This window comes from Lycorma delicatula, chromosome 6, assembly GCF_047948215.1.
Source record: "Lycorma delicatula isolate Av1 chromosome 6, ASM4794821v1, whole genome shotgun sequence".
Classification (NCBI taxonomy): domain Eukaryota; kingdom Metazoa; phylum Arthropoda; class Insecta; order Hemiptera; family Fulgoridae; genus Lycorma; species Lycorma delicatula.
The window spans coordinates 140927808-140947677 of NC_134460.1; the positions used below are offsets into that span (position 1 = coordinate 140927808).

Genomic DNA, 19870 nt, shown 5'->3' on the forward strand with positions numbered 1-19870 from the left:
TATTACATATCTTACCTTAATTTTCACAGTACTTTCACAGATCCTGCATCCATTATTTAATTAAACTGCATATAAAAGATATTAAACATGTTAACGTGACTACTGTTTGTTACATTACACCATATGAATGGTTTGCTTTAGTATTTTTTATTTTTAACTTTTTTAATATCTTTTCTGTACTAGGTGGTTGGTATTAATAGACTTAAAAATATAATTTAACAATACAGAGGAATAATAAGAATCTTAAAAATAATTTCGGTAAAAGAAATAAGGTTTATATGAAGTGAAGTATTATATTATTCCTTGTGTTTCTCAGGTAGTAATAACCTGATTGAATGTTCATTTTAAAAAAGAATATCTTTACCAACAATTATAAATTACTTTAATAATACGTGCGTTTTAATAGTGTGAGGGTAGGTTATATAAGCTTCTCAAGTATTATCATCCTTTTTATGAAGATCATTTTTTGACTTATTAAATTTTAATAAAACTTTCATATTTCTAATTTAATAATGTAATTGTAGGAATAAAGATAGTTCATTTATGTTTAATATAGGCAATTGAATACTGTTCAGCGTTTGAGCAATATAATTATTTATGGCTAGATAATAGGCAGCTGTATTTACAGCAGTTTTTAAAATATGGAAGAACTCTTTCACCTGAAGAAGCTGATATTGTTGGAAAAGTTGATGAAGAGGGAGTATTAATTTTGAAAGAATCACCGCCAAAACTAGAACAATTTAAAAGCCAGGTAGTTCTTGATTTTTTATTGATATAGAATACAAATTTAGCAACTTGTAGATCTGAAAATATTTTACATGCTTTTATTTTTCTTAAATCATTATTTTGTCCATTTTTAAATGAATTTTTCACTTTAAATACCTTTATTATTCTTAAATAAATGGTGTCTTGTAATTGATGTAGTTGTGTGCAATTACCGTGAAAACATCTGCATTATTCTTGTTACTGGAAGGTTTATCTTATTGCCATGTGTACTGTAATTACTCATACTTTTAGCCCTTTTTGATTAATTTCAGTTCACAAATTCATGGTAAACATTTTTTAACTGTGTAATATAATATAAATTTGGCATTGAAATGTCTGATTAGCATTTCTAAAATGCTAATAACTGACAAACACAACTTGTCAGTTATGCTTTTAGTGTTAGCATTTGCATTTTGTTGAAACATTTTCATGATGACAAGAGTAAGAGTTATATTAAATTAACATTCATGTTTATTTATGAGTTATAGGGTTAAATATTGTTTAGAAAGAACATAAATGAACATAAGTAATCTATTATGTTGTAGACATGGAATGTATCAAAATTCATTTGCATAGTAAGCAAATAATGGGTAATTGTTTTTACTGATTGTCTGGGCTTTAATATTTATACTTGACATAAGTATAACTACTGACTATTAACGCTGCAACTAAAAAAAAAAAATTGATGTTATATATTTAAATTATATAATCCAAAGCCTTTATTTTTCTTTTAGTGAATTGTTTGACTACTTTTACCATATTTTTAAATTCCCTGGTATTGTAAGAATGGAGGCAAAAAATTTTTTTGGCTGAATTAAAAATTGAGATATAATGAAATACAAGTATACAAGGTTTGATAAAAATATGCATGGAATTTTAGTTTTTCTCTAAAAATCTACATTTATTCTGTCACCATCAAGTACTCCTTTTCAGATTTAATACATTTGTGTCAGTCCTTTTTCCAATCTTTGAAGCACCTCTGGAACACAATCTTTGATATGGTGTTAGCTTCTTTAGCGATTCTGTCTATCTCTTCAGTGTTGGCAAAATGTCTTTTCATGGTTCTTTTCAGTGTTGGGAATAAGAAGTCACAGGGGGCCATGTTCATCATAACTGTATTGTTTTTGGCGAAAACTTTACGAACAAGCAGTGAAGTGTGAGCAAGTAGATTATCATGGTGCAATTACCATAAATTGTTCTGCCACAAATCCAGCCATTTTCTTAGCATTGCTTCACATAAACCAAAGTTTTCATTGGGATGACTGGGCCTTAGTTTTGGTGTCTTACTCATACACCCATGCTTCATCACCAGTTATGACCCGTTTGTCGTGGTTCCCATGGGCAGGAAAAGTCAGGAAATATAAACCTAGGAAAAGTCAGGAATTTTTAGAAAAAATCAGGAAAGCCAGGAAAAAGTTTGATATATCAAAGAAATATACCTTGATATAAAGGAGGAATATTCCTCCTTTATATATTTAATATATCCTTCTTTAATATTGAACTTGAAGTTAATTTTTTCATTTGTGAAATTTTAACAAAAAGTTATCACTGAAAAATTTAAGGTTTGTTAACTATTTTCTGAGAATTTCTCTCGCACTACCATGAATGTTTTTGTATTTTAGGTAATTAATTTCCTTAAATGCCATTTAAAAAAACTCTTGTTTAATGATCAATGGTTAGATATAAACTTAAACGCAGAATTCAGTTGGTTGAGAAGAGGTAGATGTGCATCATGCTTTTTGTGTGTAAAAACCATTTTGGACTGGGCAGTATGGGCCAAAAGACAGTGACTTTGCACAGTAAAGCATAATGAATTATTTATTTGCATAATAAAATAACTAAGATAAGGAATTCTCTATATAATAACTGATTCTCAGTGTGTTCAGTTATTCTATTATAATAAATTTTGACGACAGCAAGATTTAATCAGTTATTTTATTTTCTTGTTGGTTTTACTTTCAGATTGACATTTATGAACAATTATATGTGGAGGTCAGCAAAATTGAACAAAAAAAGATTTTTTATGAATGGATGATGGTTGATATAAATCCATTTAAACAAGCTTTGTTAAATACTGTATGCAAATGGAGCAATATGTTAAAACAGCACTTAGTAAATCACGTCATTGATGGGTATTTCACTATTATTAATAAGTAAAGAATGTTAACGTTAAATTAATATGATTTGTTTTTTGTGCTTAAGGTATTCATGTAATATTAAAACCATTAATGTTCAACTTCTCATTACATTGCCAATGGATCTACATTATTTACCATAATTCTACATAATCCACCATAAATCTACCTATTTGTAAATATATCTGTTTCACAGAGTATTATTGACCCTACTCTTGTAATGTTTATAATCTTATGATATTAACGATGTAGTACCACTGTTAAACTATACAGTTTAATGGAGTAGCCCAGAAGTGAACACAAATGGATATAAAAATACTGATAAAGAAGAAAATATGTAGGAGGAGGATGTTCCCCCTCTTTCTTCACTCCCATCTCAATTATTAGCAAGACAAAAAGAATCAAAACAAAAGAATGATTAGAAAAAAAGAGTGTAAAGATGAATATAGAGTGCAAAGTTTTTTTTTAAGTTTCAATTTTTATTAATATTGGCTGTTACAGTGGTCTGATAATTCCAGCGTAATATACGTAAGGATTACTGTATGTGGATGTTTATTAAGCTAATGAACATAACAGTGAAGCCTCTTAAAACAAGAAAAGTTCAGTTCATTTTAGTGAATGCATGATTAACATGCATTTGTACAATGTTGGTTTATTTGTTATACTATATAAGCATTAATCAATCATTTAACTAATCCTGTATAAAGTAATTCTTTTTATGTGTGATAGTAGAATGATTTTCGTAATTGTTTTTATTTGTAACCATTTAAACAATTTTTTTTTTGGTTATGGTATTAAGTAAAATAAAAAAAATTATGTTTTCAGTTTAAACGAGTTAGCAACATTTATTGAAGAAGCAGATAGTACGTTAAATAAACAATTAGTGGAAGGTGATTATGATGGTCTTGTTTCAGTCATGGTTTATCTTATGAAAGTCAAGGATAGACAGATGACAACTGATTATATGTTTGAACCTCTGAAAGATATTATTGAAATGGTCAAAACATATGATATGGATTTTCCAGAAGAGACTTATGTTTTGTTACAGGTATTGTATTCTGATGTGGTACAAAACTAGTGCAACATTATGTAATATGTCCAATGTTTCCTATGATCCTTGGAAATAATAATACCAAAGAAGAAATTATACAGTACCAAACTGTATCTTAGTTTTACGTTTAATAATGTAATCAGTTTTGACATGTAAACCAAGTTTCTGAAGTAAAGACAAAATTAAGAAACTAATCAAATACTGTAGTCTATAACTAAAAAAGGTGTCAGTTTTACTCTTCTTTTAATGAAGCGCTTGTTTAAAATTCATGCTAATCAAGAAAACATTATTGATTGGCAAAGAAATAAGATAAAATTAATTAATTAAGGGAAGGTTAGGTGGTATGGTTATCCCACTTATTGTGAAAGATTAGTTTATTCATTTTTGTAATTTATCATCACCATAGCCCAAATAGAGCTTTATTTATCTCTTTTTTAAAGAAGAGTCAAGTGAATACATTCTTCTTAACAGTATTGTCAGAAGACTGTACTCTCTTGACTCTTGTCAAGAGAGGAGTGAAAATTCCAGGAAGTAGATCATAAGTGATAACACTGCAAGAATAATATATAAACAAAATGTAATGATAAGTATCTGAGAATGATTGGTTGAATGATTTTCTATAAAAATAAAAAGTATTTTTGCTACATTTTTCAAAATTTTTCATCAATTTTGATTCCATTTCTGAGGATGCTATTGAATCAAAAATTTAGAAAAATGTAGCAAAAATGTTTACCTTTTTAAGGAAAATCACCGAAGTCATTTGTCTCAAAAGTTTCTAGTACAAAGTAGAGTTGAGTTTTTAAACTCATCTTGTGGTTATGAGAGAAAGATGTTTGGTATGTGATTCTTACTATATCTATACCTCCTACTCCTGCTATCTGTGGACTATTACTTTTGTTTCTAATATAATTCGATCTTGGATTCGGTTCCCTGCAAGGGTTTGATATTTTTCACTTGCATATCATTGTGAACATTTTCTTACATTCCATTGTAATTATGCCTGCTTTTTAAAATTATTCTGACTTCTCTTGTGCACCCTTAGTGTTTGTGAAATCAAACAGGTTTGTCATCTTATTCAGCTTTTACCACATGTATAATTCAGCTAAATTATCCTAGTATCTTGAGTAGATATGAGAGATTCAACTAACATCTAGGAATAAAATCAAGCATTGAGCATGATCCTAGCTTTTAATAATAACTTGCAGTTCTAATAAAGTAGAGCAAAAAATTTTTATGTATATAATTTAAATCATAATGTTAGTGGAGGGAACCTTGCCTTCCTGTTTATCCATCTCTTAATTGACAATTATAAACATCAAGGAAAACACTGTGGTTGCTGTATTTTCTTATTTTAAGACATAAATTGTAATGATAATTTTTAAATAAATGCATGAATGCAAATTGTATACAGTGATGATACCTCAAACTGAAAACTGCTTCTGCTACATGGAACTAGAATGCCAGAGTTGAAATAAAGTAGGTACACATTGCTGCAAAACTGGTCGACAGTACATCTTTTAAAACATCAGTTTAATGTTAAAACATTAGATAATTATGGTTCTCTGTTTGTATAGAATATTATCAAAATATTCTAATAAGTTTATTTTAAATATTGCAAGAAAATGGTACTGATTATTATTTATAAGGACAAACTACCTTGCTAAAATAAAATATTAGTATTATAGTAAACAGCTTTTGAATTCTTGTTCCAGCAGTATTTTTCTGGAAATAAAAATTTTTCATTATTATAAATAAGAGATGGAACTGGATGATAAATATAATTTTGATTATAATTATGGTAGTGTAACAAGCTATATTGATATCAATAAATAAATTCCTGTGATATAAAGGCACTTTTTGGTTAAAATTAATTAAATTTGTGGAAACATGTCCAACATCTAATATTTAGTAATAAAGAATTCATCTTCGCAACAACTCTTATATTATTTTGGACATTACAAATTTAAAGATGTTACTGATTTACAAGATGTACTGGTTAGATTAGTACTCATCATACAACTGCAAATACCATTGTAATTTCAGTTTTACTGTAGTGCTTTTATAATAAATATATACTTTTATACTGCACTATTGTAGTATAAGTAAAATAATATTTCAACTTTTTTTTACTTTAATTTAGGATCTACCAGACAGATGGAATAACACTAAGAAAACAGCTATTGCTGTGAAAGCTGCTGTTATGCCATTGATGCAAAATGAAGCCAATACTGTACGCAAACGCATTACATTATTTGAGATACGACAGAATCTTTATAGAGAGACTTTCAAAAAGAGTCCTATATTTAGGTAATGTATTAATAAAGCACTTAAATTAATATCTAGAAACTGACTATTTTCTAGCTGTGTACTCTTAATTTGCCTGCTGCATATTGAATGTTCACTGCTGAAAATATATTTTTCCTTCAATTACATTTATTTGGTGAATTTTTTGTCTATGAATTTAACTTTTTTTTAAATTAAAAATAAAAGTTCCTAAAAAATTTGCGGTGTGAATGATACAGATACCTGTGGTCTATTTTTTCTAAGTATTACCTTTCCAGCTTCCTAGTAAGTCATTTCATTCACTATTTTAGTTTTTTATGCAATTCCTGTAATGAACAAGAAGATAGGGAAGAGAGTAGAGTATTTCAAAATGCATAGGGATAGAATCATTGTAATAAGGATAAAATCAAAACCTAAACTGACGATTGCTAACGTCTATATGCCTATAAGCGCCCATGATGATGATAAGGTAGAGTGTGTATATGAAGAAATTGATGAAGCAATTAAACACATAAAAGGAGATGAAAATTTAATAATAGTTTGAGATTGGAATGCAAGCATTGAAAAAGGCAAGGAAGAAAATATAGTGGGTGAAATGGGCTGAGCAAAAAAATGAAAGACTTACATTGCAAACACCCAGTTTAAAAATCATAATAGAAAAATATACACATGGAAAAAGCCAGGCGATACTGCAAGATAACAGATAGATTATATCATGGTTAAGCAAAGATTTAGAAATCAACTCGTCGACTGCAAAGTTACCCTGGAGCAGACATTGATAGCGACCATAATTTGGTGATAATGAAGTGTAGATTGGGGTTTAAAAACCTAAAGAAAACGTGTCAGGTGAATCAGTGGAATTTAGAGAAGCTTGAGGAAGAGGAGGTAAAGAAGATTTTTGAGGAGAACATCACAAGAGGTTTGAGTAAAAAGATAAGGTAGGAAATGTAGAAGAATAATGGAGAATGTTAAAAAGGAAATTCTTAACTCAGCAGAAGCGAACTTAGGCGGAACAAAGAGAACTGGTAGAAAACCTTGAGTTTCAGATGATATATTGCAGCTGATGGATGAACGTAGAAAATATAAGAATGCTAGTGATGAAGAAGGTAAAAGGAACTATTAAAAGGTAGGAAGTGCAAATTAGTGAAAGAAGAATGGATTAAAGAAAAGTGTTCAGAAGTGGAAAGAGAAATGATTATTGGTAAAATAGATGGAGCATACAGGAAAGAAGTAGAATTTTGGGGTACATAAATTAAAAGCTAATAACGTGTTAAACTAATTTGATATACAGATTTATAATACAAAAGAAAAGGCCGATAGGTGGGTGGAATATATTGGTTATATGGAGGGAATGAATTAGAAGCTGGTGTTATAGAGGAAGAAGAGGAGGTTGAAGAGGATGAAAAGGGAGGTACAATACTGAGATCTGAACTTAAGAGAGCATTAAAAGATTTCATTGGCAAAAAGGCTCTTGGGATAGATGGGATACATGCAGAATTACTGTGCAGTGCAGTGAGGAAGCTATATAGATAGATTATATACAAACTGGTATGTAATATTTATGAAATAGGGCAAGTTCTGTCAGAGTTCAAAAAGTGTTTTTGTCATGATACCAAAGAAAACAGGATCAGGTAAATGTGAAGAATATAGAACAATTAGCTTAACTACTCGTGCATCAAAAATCTTAACTAAATTCTGTACAGAAGAATTGAGAGGAGTGCGGAAGAAGTGTTAGGAGAAGACCAATTTGGTTTCAGGAAAAGTATAGGGACAAGGGAAGCAATTTTAGGCCTCAGATTAATAGTAGAAAGAAGATTAAAGAAAAACAAACCAACATACTTGGCATTTATAGACCTAGAAAAGGCATTTGATGACATGGACTGGAACAAAATGTTCAGCATTTTAAAAAATTTAGGGTTCAAGTATAGAGATAGAACAATTGCTAACATATACAGGAACCAAACTGTAACTGTAACAATTTAAGAACATAAGAAACAAGCTTATAAGAACCCATCCTTATCATTCGTTAAGGATGTTCCCTATCCCCATTATGTTTTAATCTTTACATAGAACGAGCAGTTACTGTTAAGGAACAGTTTAGATCCAGAGTAACAGTGCAAGATGAAAAGATAAAGATACTATGATTTGCTGATGATATACTAATTCTAGCTGAGAGTAACAAGGATTTAGAAGGAACAATGAATGGCATGGATAAAGTCCTACGCAAGAACTACCGCATGAAAATAAACAAGAACAAAACTAAGAATTTTGTTATTTGGGAAGTAGAATTATTAAAGATGGACAGAGCAGGAGTGATATAAAATGCCAAATAGCACAGGAAAAACGAGCCTTCAGTCAGAATATAATTTGTTTACATCAAAAATTAATTTAAACGTCAGGAAAAGATTTTTGAAAGTATATGTTTGGAGCGTCGCTTTATATGGAAGTGAAACTTGTAAGATAAGAGTACCTGAGAAGAAAAGATTAGAAGCTTTTGAAATGTGGTGCTATAAGAGAATGTTAAAAATCAGATGGGTTGATAAAGTGACAAATGAAGAGGTGTTGTGGCAAATTGATGAAAAAAGAAGCATTTGGAAAAATATAGTCAAAAGAAGAGACAGACTTATAGGGCACATATTAAGGCATCCTGGAATAATTACGTTAATATTGAAGTTACAGGTAGAAGGGAAAAATTGTGCAGGCAGGCAACATTTGGAATATGTAAAACAAATTGTTAGGGATGTAGGTTGTAGGGGATATACTGAAATGAAATGACTAGCGCTAGATAGGGAGTTTTGCAAACTGCATCAAACCAGTCAAATAACTAAAGACAAAAAAAAATGAAATTCCTAATTTTTCCTCTTGCTTTTCCAGGTTTTTCCTCTTAATTACCCATTTGCTTGTAGCCAGTGCTCGCCTTATAAGTATGTCTCCATTATGAACCTTATTAATACAGTTAATCTTAAATGAAAATTATGGCTGCTTAGGGCCATGGAGAAAAGCAACTATGGCTTTTTCTATTCTTTTTTAATGTCTTCAGAGTGATTCCATTCATCATTCAACCAATATCCCAAGTATGTAAAACATAACAGTTGTCTAGAGGAATGTTACTAATGAAAAGGCCATTGTCAAGGATTCTATATCTATCTTCAGTTGTAATCCATAGCACAATTCCATCCCTGACACTTTATTAGCATCTGCAATCCTCTAAAGCTTTCAGCCACTAATACTATCAACTGTGTATCTTAAATTATTGAAACATCATTTATTATTATTCCCTCTGAAAAATCAACAATATTTAAAAAAAAATCTTGAACAAATTTTGAGTGGGAATTAAAATACAAACCTATGAAATGCTAAGTACAACCACAATTATGCCATCTTTATTCTTGCTAGGTGGGAATTTTTTAATTGGAATTTGCTTGGATCAATAACATTTTTAAAACTGAAATTCTACATTATGCAAATGTTAAAACAAATTTCAACTAATTGGTAGTTGTGGACAAATTTAAATATTATTTAATGGTAATCATGAATTTCTAGTAAATGGTTTGTTTTTTAATATTTATGTATTTTTTTTCGTTTAGATGGGATTGTGAGAATGTTTATCGAGTAATAGACAGGTGTAATCTAGAAATTATGGATTTGGAAAATAATATGGAAAAATTAAATGAACAGTCTGTTCTGTTTGAAGTAATTGTTCCTGAATTTAAGTTGGTTAAAATCCTAAGAAAAGAATTAAAAATGGTTAAGGTATAAATATTTCAATATGTTTTTTAAAATATTAAAATTATTAAATTGTTAATAACTATATAGTTAATTATAAATTTAACACTTTGACTAGTTTATTTAACTTCAGTCAAGTTGGTTCTACCTTCATCACTTTGACCTATTTCATAGAGACTAATTTTTTTCTTCTTTCATTTCTATTTCACTGTAGTTCATAGTAAACAAAAATAACACTTCTTACTTTGTAAGTGCTTATGACATATGGCATTTTCTGAATGCTCAGCTGTTTCTGGTTGCATTGTTTTAAGTTGTAAAAAATGTTTCTTATATATATATTCTTTTTTTATTTTGCCAGTAATGCACATTTGATAAGTGATTGATCCAGATGAAAACTAATCAACAGTAAAAGGGTTAATACTAAGTCCTAGTAAAGGCAGTTAATTTTATATGGATTTGAATACTAGATCGTGGATACTGGTATTCTTTTGTGGTTGGGTTTTAATTAACCACACATCTCAGGAATGGTTGAATTGAGACTGTAAAAGACTACACTTCATTTATACTTTACATTTATACATATCATCCTCATTCATCTTCTGAACTAATACCTGAACGGTAATTCCCAGAGACTAAACAGGAAAAAAGAAAAGGGTTAATACTCAGCTTTGAAAGCAGTACATCTTTTTAAAAAAAGAACAATTTGTGGAATATTATTGAAGTTTGTTAATTGAAGGCTAACTTGAACGAAAGCTCAGGGTGGCAAGAAAGATATATCTCTGTTGAGATAGTCTTCATGAAATATGGTAGTAATTGAGATTATTCTATTCTTGCTTGAAAAATGCATTGTTAAAAGAACAATTTGAATGATGCAATTTTTAAGATATTAATTCAAGGGTGCATAGAGAGTAGACATTGTTTTGATTTTTGTATCAGTACTGTTTTGATTTTTACATGAATAGAACCATTTTTTTAGTGGTTCAAGAAAATTTTTCATCCTTAAGTGGAGGGTGGTTAAAAGGCCTTGAGGGGGAGTATTTTCCCCAGTCTCTTTAACAACATGCCTATTTCTTTAGTTTTTGAAGAATGTATGTTTTAAAAAAAGAACAGTTAACATATTACAATATTTCAATTTTTCTTAAGTTAGCAGGTGTTTGGGCTAAGAAATAAAAATGTATTGTAATATTATAATTTTTTCCTGTTCTGAGTAAAAATTTCTTATTTTTTGTATTATCCTAAAGAATCACTTGATTATTAAGTAATTGTTTAGGTAGGTGGAATTTGTGAATGTAACTATCATGCTCAAGGGTAAGTGTGTGTGTTTGTGTGCGAGCATGCCATTGCTGTTGACCCTTTATGGCTAATGATTGTAGCATTTATTGTGACTTATTTTACAATAATATAAGCTTTATTGTTTTACTAACAGTGTAATCTTATTGATACTCTTTTTTCCAGATACTCTGGGATTACATTCTTGTTGTTAGATCGTGGATTGAAGAGTGGGAACAAACACAGTGGAAAAAGATTGATTCAGAGACTATGGATATGGAATTAAAGAAATTTGCCAAGGACATAAGAAGTAAGAATTTTTCATAATGCAATTCAGATACTGAAAAGAAAATTCAATGTACAGACATTCTGTAAAAATGGCTTCAATTTTTTAATAAAAATGGAAATAAGTGGAGAAATGAAAATTGGTATAGATTTTTACTAACTCTTTCCAGGAATCATTGAGTCGAACAGGCATCAATGGTATCTGTGGTAATGGGAAGAGAAAAAGTGACAAATTTTGATTTTTTTATGATTATTTCAGAAATAAGGATTTTTTAAATTAAAAAACTGGTAACCATTTTTAAAGTTTAAAATTTTCCATTAATTTGGTGTTTGTTTTACAAAAATAAACCCTTTTGAAAAAACTAATTAATATTAATGCTTTTTTTCTCAATTCATTTCAGCAGTCTCCTACGTAAAAATCCTGGCCGTTTATTTTTGGCAGTTGTACATAGCTGTGTAAATTTTAAAATTACCTCCTCCAAAATGAGAAGAAAACATGCAGTGGTGAAAACATGTGTTTTTACCAAGGATAAAAACTTAGCTGCAGAGATGATGCAATCATAGTCACAGTTATTAAGAGTTTCTCCAGTTGCATTTATTAAGGGTTTTATATAGCCAGCATGTAAAAAATTATGCTATTCCTTTGACTAGAAAATAAAAATACTTATATTTCTACACTTGTCAGTTTTAAAAATATATCTTAAAACAGTAAAAAGATTAATTATATTTAGCAGTCTGTTACAATGTGGTGGTGTACAGTAATTTAAAAGTTGATAATTTTATGAACAGCCCATTTTTTTTATAGAAGGAATAGAGCCTACATCGATCACTCACTGTCAGTGATCATTTCAACTCCTGACATTTTTAATTCTCATCCTTCAAATTAATAGTATCAGATTCAGAATCGCTATCCTCTCATAAATTCACACAAACACTGTCAATTACATTATCTGGCAGGCCTTAATAATAATTTTTAATTGTTATGACATGATTACACTTTGATTCCCATTGTTCTTTAGATATTATTCTAAACTTTTCTTCACATAAATGAGCCAAGTCATTAATGTTAAAAGTAACACTTCTGCTTCCAACCCAAGATTTTAAATTGAACCAAATTAATTCAATTGGGTTCAGATCAGGGTGGTATGGCAGCAGTCGTAGTGCAGTGTGCCCTTTTTCTGCCAGCAACCTATCTATTTGAAACATCTTATGTCTCAGTTTATGAAGTTGTATCAATTCATACAATTCATTTTTCAGCTTATCTTATGGAAATGGTTTTGTCAACCATTCTTTTATTACAGCTTTTGTACATAATGTAGGAGGAGCTTTGTTAATTTCTTTGTTATAATAAGAAGCATTATCTGTTGCTACACTTTTAGGTGGTAAATCTGGAATTAATCCTTTAATCACAGTTCTCATAATTATCAAAATTCATGTTAACATAATAATCACCGGTGGTCTGATGTGATTTATATATTGATGCATTTGGAACAAAACCATACTCTCTGCATGGATTATAACACATACCTGCGATGATTGTTTTTTAGTTTTTGATAATTGGTTGTATTTTTTAGTGCTGAATCCAAAAATAATCTTCATTCTTATCAATCATGTCAGGATTTTTCGCAAATTGCAAATTTCAAAATTTGTGAAGTTGAAAAATTATAAAAATGTAATACCATAAAATAGATATATTAATTTATTATTAAAAAAACGTTTTATATCTATTTTATGGTATTACATTTTTATAATTTTTCAACTTCACAAATTTTGAAATTTGCAATTTGCGAAAAATCCTGACATGATTGATAAGAATGAAGATTATTTTTGGATTATATATATAATATATTAATATATTCACTTTTTTGGTTTATACTATGCATTCTTATACCTAAACAGTTGAGTGGTCTGAAGGGGATGGTGAGGGTTGATCATTGACCCCTTAATTTGTGATGAAAATTGCCACAAAAAAGGCTAATTTCTATTATAGTGCATTTTTAAATTAATCTATTTTTATGATGTATGTCATGCTTCTGGAAACTACTCCCCACCCTCTTCATCAACCCTTAATAACGAAGTATGTAAAATACTTAATTTTATTCCATGTGTTGAAGTTTCTTTGGACAGCTTACACTCTGCTTTTTACTTTTTGTTCTGTTTTCTATAGGGTTCATCTCTGTGTAACATCCAGCAATAGTCTGCCATCATTGTAATAGTCCATTTTCCTTATACCTCCTTTCTATTTCCTTCATGTTCTGATGCAATCTCTCGCCCATCTCTTTGCCAGTGACACCCAGATTTTCAGGAAAATAGTCCACATATGAATTAGGAAGTGAACATTCAAGCTCATGGAACAGCTTAAATTTTTGTACTTCTGCAGCATGTTCTCAATGATTGATTTGAATTTTAGATCCTCTTATTGCCCAGAATCTTGGCTACTACATCTTTAAAGACTCCCCAGGCTTCTTTTTCTGCAACTTCCATTTGGTTCCCAAAATTACCATTTTTGAGAAGTTTTCTAATGTCAGGAGTAAAGGCACCCTCTTTAGTTTGGCAGTTGATAAGACTGGAAATTTGTTACAGATGTGTTTAAGACATTTACTACCTTCATTTGTTAAAGCTATGACAAATTTCTTCATCAAGCCAACTTTATATGCAGAGGTGGAAGGAGAACTTTATTCAGATCTATGAGAGCTTTTCGGAACACATTTTTGGTTCTAGGTTCTAATGAAGCTCTTTTTGGCCAATTTTTCTTTATCCAATATTTTTTTGTATTTCTGCTATCCAGTTCACACAAAAAAACAAGGAAACTTTGTGTATCCTTCTTGCTGCCCTAGGTGAATTGATATTATTTTGAGATTGCCACATGTAATCCACTTAAGATGGTATTTAATTTTATCAAGAACAAATTCTGAATTATCATAACTTTCTTTTAAATGGATAGATTATCCTACGGGCATTGATGGGGATATGTATTCCCATTGTGAAGGATAACTTTTAGGCTTCTTTTGGACGAATCTATGAATAGTTTTCAATCGGTACTTTCGTACAGAATATTAAATGGAGTCAAAAGTCCGCGTACATCAGTGAAGAAAATCCTTTTCTCTGTATCTGAACCAGGAAAATGAGGTGCCAGCTGCTAGCAGATTCTTTTCTTTAAGCCTAAAACCAAGCAATACTGAATTTTCTTTGGTCAGATGTAAGTCTCGAACCAAATCGTTTAGTTCAGACTGTGAATAAAGCTCTGGTGCACAGCTATCTCTGGGTTGGTTCTCCTCGATGTTATCTTCATTTAAATCATTTATGGAACTATCTATTTCAGGTAAATTTTCTGGTGGAATTGGCACTGGTATGTCTGGACCATGAGGAACTGGGCGTAAAGCAGATGGCATATTTAGATAGATGATTCTTTTTTTATTCTTCAAATTGAAACAGTGAACACCACTTGAACAAAATGTAACTTTCATTGGTGTGATTTTGTGGCTCTCGACACACTGTTGGACCTCCAAATCTTAATGCTTCTTGTACACCCTTTGACCACCATCCTTCAACAACACATGTGTGGCAAACATAGTGGGGTGCCAAGTTTTGTCTTAATCTCCTATCTTCACTCCGAAATACGTTAGGTACACTTCTTGAACGAAACTTGTTATATTTATTTTTTGCCTTTCCACCATTAACTCACCACAAATGTAACAAAAAGGATATGCAGAAATTTTGTTGTAGCCTCTTTAAGCCATTTTGAAAATGAAAAGTTTACTTCATGGCCTGACAAATATATTTTCCTCTGACAAAAACGTTTGAGCACAGAGGATGGAAAAAACTCAATTTATGCATGTTGATGGTTGGAAGCACTGATAGTAGTTGCACAGTGTATGAGTGGTGCGAATAGCTGCCAATAAATGTGTTACATCTTGTTAAGTCTTATCACAACCTGTTGCCCAAGCTATCCCACTGTCTTGCCATCTTCAACCCAAGCATTTTCGTAATTCAACTTTTTACAAATTTTGAAATTTGTGATTTGCGAAAAATCCTGATGTAGAGAAAAAAGTGAAGGTTCTTTTCAGGTTTAGTGCTAAAAAATACATAGGAATCAATTATCAAAAGTTCAAAAACATTCCATAACCAAAATTTTTCAGGCTTTTGTATTGTAATCTGCCAGTTATTTCGTCAATGTAAATAATAGGTTTATTCTCTTGGTGATATCATTATAAATGAGTTAAGTATTGTATGTGTTTTAATTCTTAAGCTGTATGTTTCAAAATTTTATTAGACGTGAATGATAGTTTTCCCTCCTTGAAAATTAATAGATTCTCCTAAAATTGGTAAAAAATTTTTTAAACGAGGTATAATCTTTTCAACGTAAAAATTATGTGTATTGTATGTCTGAGTATGCATTTGTCAAAGTCGTCAATGTCTGTTATTCGTTTTTTATGTTGTGTTTTTTACCTGGAGTACTTAAAGATGTACCAATTTCTTTTGACTTATTTTACTAATGAATCGCTTTGAAATACCAGTGGATTGTGATATGTGTTCATGAACTTTGTCCTTTTTAAAACTGCTAGTGTATTGGACAGAAAATGAGGCAGAATATTTTTTGAGTTAATTTAATAAGGTCATTACCCAAAAAATGTCTTCAGTATACAATTACTTAAATTCATGGAAATTACCCTATGAAAAGTTTTTTGTTTTAATTCTGATGTTAGTTACTGAAATATATGGGCTTGTTGAAATGCCAATATTTTATAATTAAATTACTTTGATATTTAACTTTTTAAATATTCTGTTATTTTTCATGATTCATTATATTATTAACCCTTCATACGCTTGGTATAAAATTATGAAATCTGCTCTAACATTTAATTTAATTATTTTTTTTTATTTTAATTTCTTTAAGTTAATTTTTTTTCTTAAATCTGGTAGTTTATTAAAACAAATTTTACTTTTTAAAAATAAAAATAATAATAATAAAAAAAAAAAATATATAAATTTTTTGATGTGATAAAAATTACAGTTTATAAAACAAATTTTAGTCTATATTATAAACAAATATTATAAAATAAGAAAATGCAAAAGTTACAAAAGTAAAAATGAGACATTAAATTGAACTGAGTATGATATACTTCGAAGCATTTGTCTGGGTGGAGAGCTGGCATGGCTTCACATGTCATGCATAGATATATAATTCCTTTCCTCAATCCTTTCTTCAAACACACCACACATCTTGCTGATCCTTTTTCTCGTTTCTTTATAAAATGTGTCTTTCCATCCAGTCTTTCTTCACGAGGTCCTTTGGATGGTCGTCCACGACGTCTTGAAAATGAACAAGCCCTTACTCTCTCAGCTACTAGAGATTGCACTAAACTCTTTCTGAAAGCGAAGTGGCTTAGAGGTATTTTCTGGTTGTCTTTTTGCAGTTTTTTGTACAATAAATAGGAGTTTATTATAGACCTCTAGGACCCAAAAAAACATTTTCCGATACCACTTTTTCGTTCTTCTCATGAACTGGTAAGAGGAGATAAAATGATCGCTTCGATCTACTGCCCCCATATGTTTGGGTTTTGAAACAACATTGGGTTTTGAAACTGGTAGATGATTAGGCCATTTGCTAGCTACATCAGTCACGTCTGACTTGTTGCCCTTCCCACAAGTACTAAGTATGTGCACTACTCTCTTATCTTTCCATGAGAAACTAAAATATTTCCTTTCCTTTGAGAGGTAATGTCTCCTTTCTTCATTTTTTTTTGTTGAAGCTTTTAGGTTAGGTAGCATTTCTTTCTTCTTGGCATTGCTGTGCCAGTGAGGAATGTGTTTTGTTGCAATAATTCATTGGCAAATTCAGGGCTCGTATAATACCTGCCAGTATATACATGCAATCCACTTGTGGGTGCTGAAGGATTTTTCTTTATTATAGACTGACAAAGTACTTTTACTATTTGAGTAGTTTTGAGAAGTTGTGATCCGGGTATAAGATCTTGTTTTCCAAAATATGGAATAAAATCAAAATATATCCATTACTGCAATCAGATAAAACAAAAAGTTTTTATCCCCAATTTACTTGGGTTTTGAGGGTTGTAAACTTTAAAGCTGACTGTCCCCTTGAAAGAAAGAGTACGTTCATCTACAGCAACTTTATTACTGGGATTATAAAACAATTTAGTTATTTTTTTAACATGTTCAATAATTTCCTTGTCCATGTTCACTGTTGAAATGTAAATTCCAAACAATATTCAAGAATTCAGCCTCTGAAAAAACATCTCTATAAAATGGGATTCTACTCTCCCATTTTGCCGAATAATATTACTTGATTTTGGTCAATGGCATTGTACCCATATTTATCACTGTGTCTGTAAAAGCTTTTATGTCAGAAACTGACACATCATTCCACTTATTCAGTCTTGAATGTAAAGAAAGCCTTTGTGCTTTTCTCTTGTTTGCAAAAATATTGGTTTCAGTACAAATTAGATTTAGCAGATCGTTTTTAAAAAATAATTCAAAATAATCAATTGGTAATGATTCTGTATCAAAACTTGATGGCAAATTGAGCCCATGATTTATGTTACGAGCAGGTATGTTTATTGACGGTCCAGGATCCATTATTTGAAGTATTATCTAAACGGTAGTTACCGGAGGCTAAACAGGAAAAAGAAAGAAAGGATCATTATTTGAAACATTATTCCATTCGCTAATATTAGGCCTATTTCTATATGGAAATATTCCTACACAATAATTATGTTCGTCATTATAATTATCTAAAATATTGTCTTCAAAAAAGACATACTATCGTCCGCAATTGCACTTGAAAATTTAGTATCCATCGCACCAATAACAAAATCATCAACGTCTGAATAGTCAGGATTCGCCATAATTGTAAAATAAAAAAATCAACACAAATGTGTAAACAGAAAAAGAGCAGAAAACTAAAAACGAATATTGTACATTATTAATCAGAAAAAATAACAAATAATAAAGAACATAACATCTGAAAACAGTTAAACATGTACGTATCAGCGGTAGAAGTGGAATCATGTTTCTAAAAATTGCCGCGGATATTTCCGCCTAGAGCGCTATCAGAACTATCAGATGCACGCGCAGCAAAACAAAAGAGAAAAAAATACATTAGTATGCGACTGATTTATGGTTTTGGCTCATTGAAAGAAGTTAGCACGGCAACGAAACTTTAAAATAACATTTAACTGCGCCCTAAAAGTTATTTGACGATCTAAAACTACTTTACGTAGCTAAATGAACCAAGCGATGTATTCTGCTAGAACGTTTTGAGGTTTGTTTATTTAGCGAAATATTCTGCTTAAAGTGTAAGAAGGTTTACTAATATTATTTATATAATAAGAAATTCTTTTTCAGCATTGGATAAGGAAATGAGAAACTGGGATATTTATATTAGATTAGAAACTGTCATAAAGAATATGATTACTGCTTTGAGAGCTGTTACTGAACTTCAAAATCCTGCTATCAGAGATCGTCATTGGAAACAGCTTATGGCTGCTACTAAGGTAAAAAAATTTTATATTGTTCTTTATATTTACAGTAATTTTTTTTGTATTGTTTTAAAAACAGTTTGTTGAGAATAATTCATGTAATCCTTTTATGTTAGACTGAATGTTTTTATACAAACTAACTTCGGTGAACTGTGTAATATATAACAAATTAAAAAGATTACCATTTGCTTTGTACCAAATACTTGCTTTTAAAAATTGTTTATTTTCAGTCTGTACTTTATATAAAGTGTACTTGTACTTTGGTTTTACTTATACTGTAGGAATACAACTTTTTTAATTACTTTCAAATCTGCATAGAAGTTCTTGAAGACACTCAACAGATTTTAATCTTAAAATAAAAATAAAATTAAAAAACTTCTTTATAAAGCAACGTATTTTGTTTTCTGTTGAAAATAGATAAATATTATTTATTGCATTATTTTGGATTATTTACATAAATTCAAGGCCCTTAAAAATTGAGGACTGTAACATTTAAATTTTACCTAGCATGTTTTTACCTGATGGGCACATCAGATAACAGTTAAATTATTAGTGTAGTAGTTGTGAATCAAAATATATTGTGGCCTATTTTATGTTCTCTAAAACCATAGGACTTAATATGAAAATTAGGGCCACTGTTTATTTACTTACTACCTTGGCCATGAATACCCTAGTTTCTACTAGACCTTGCCAACATATTGCCTCCATCTTGCTCGATCCCATGCATCCTCCATAGTCCGTTTCATCCTTTTCTCATGCACAGCTTCATCCTGCCATCTCTTTTTTGGTCTTCCAGTAGGCCTTGTGCCTAGCAGTAGTCCTCTCAATGCCTCCTTTACCAATGACTCCCTCACACA

At 30.3% G+C, this 19870-nt stretch overlaps 1 protein-coding gene across 1 annotated transcript in view; it reads left to right on the forward strand.

Moving 5' to 3' along the window:
* Window positions 1–19870, forward strand: part of LOC142326949 (dynein beta chain, ciliary-like) — a 235359-nt gene that overhangs the window by 50983 nt on the left and 164506 nt on the right. Inside the window, exons 14-20 of the mRNA XM_075369680.1 lie at window positions 557–751; window positions 2728–2897; window positions 3726–3948; window positions 6092–6258; window positions 9822–9987; window positions 11416–11539; window positions 18880–19028. Of these exons, the coding sequence (XP_075225795.1) occupies window positions 557–751; window positions 2728–2897; window positions 3726–3948; window positions 6092–6258; window positions 9822–9987; window positions 11416–11539; window positions 18880–19028 (1194 nt within the window). The remainder of the gene's footprint in view (window positions 1–556; window positions 752–2727; window positions 2898–3725; window positions 3949–6091; window positions 6259–9821; window positions 9988–11415; window positions 11540–18879; window positions 19029–19870) is intronic.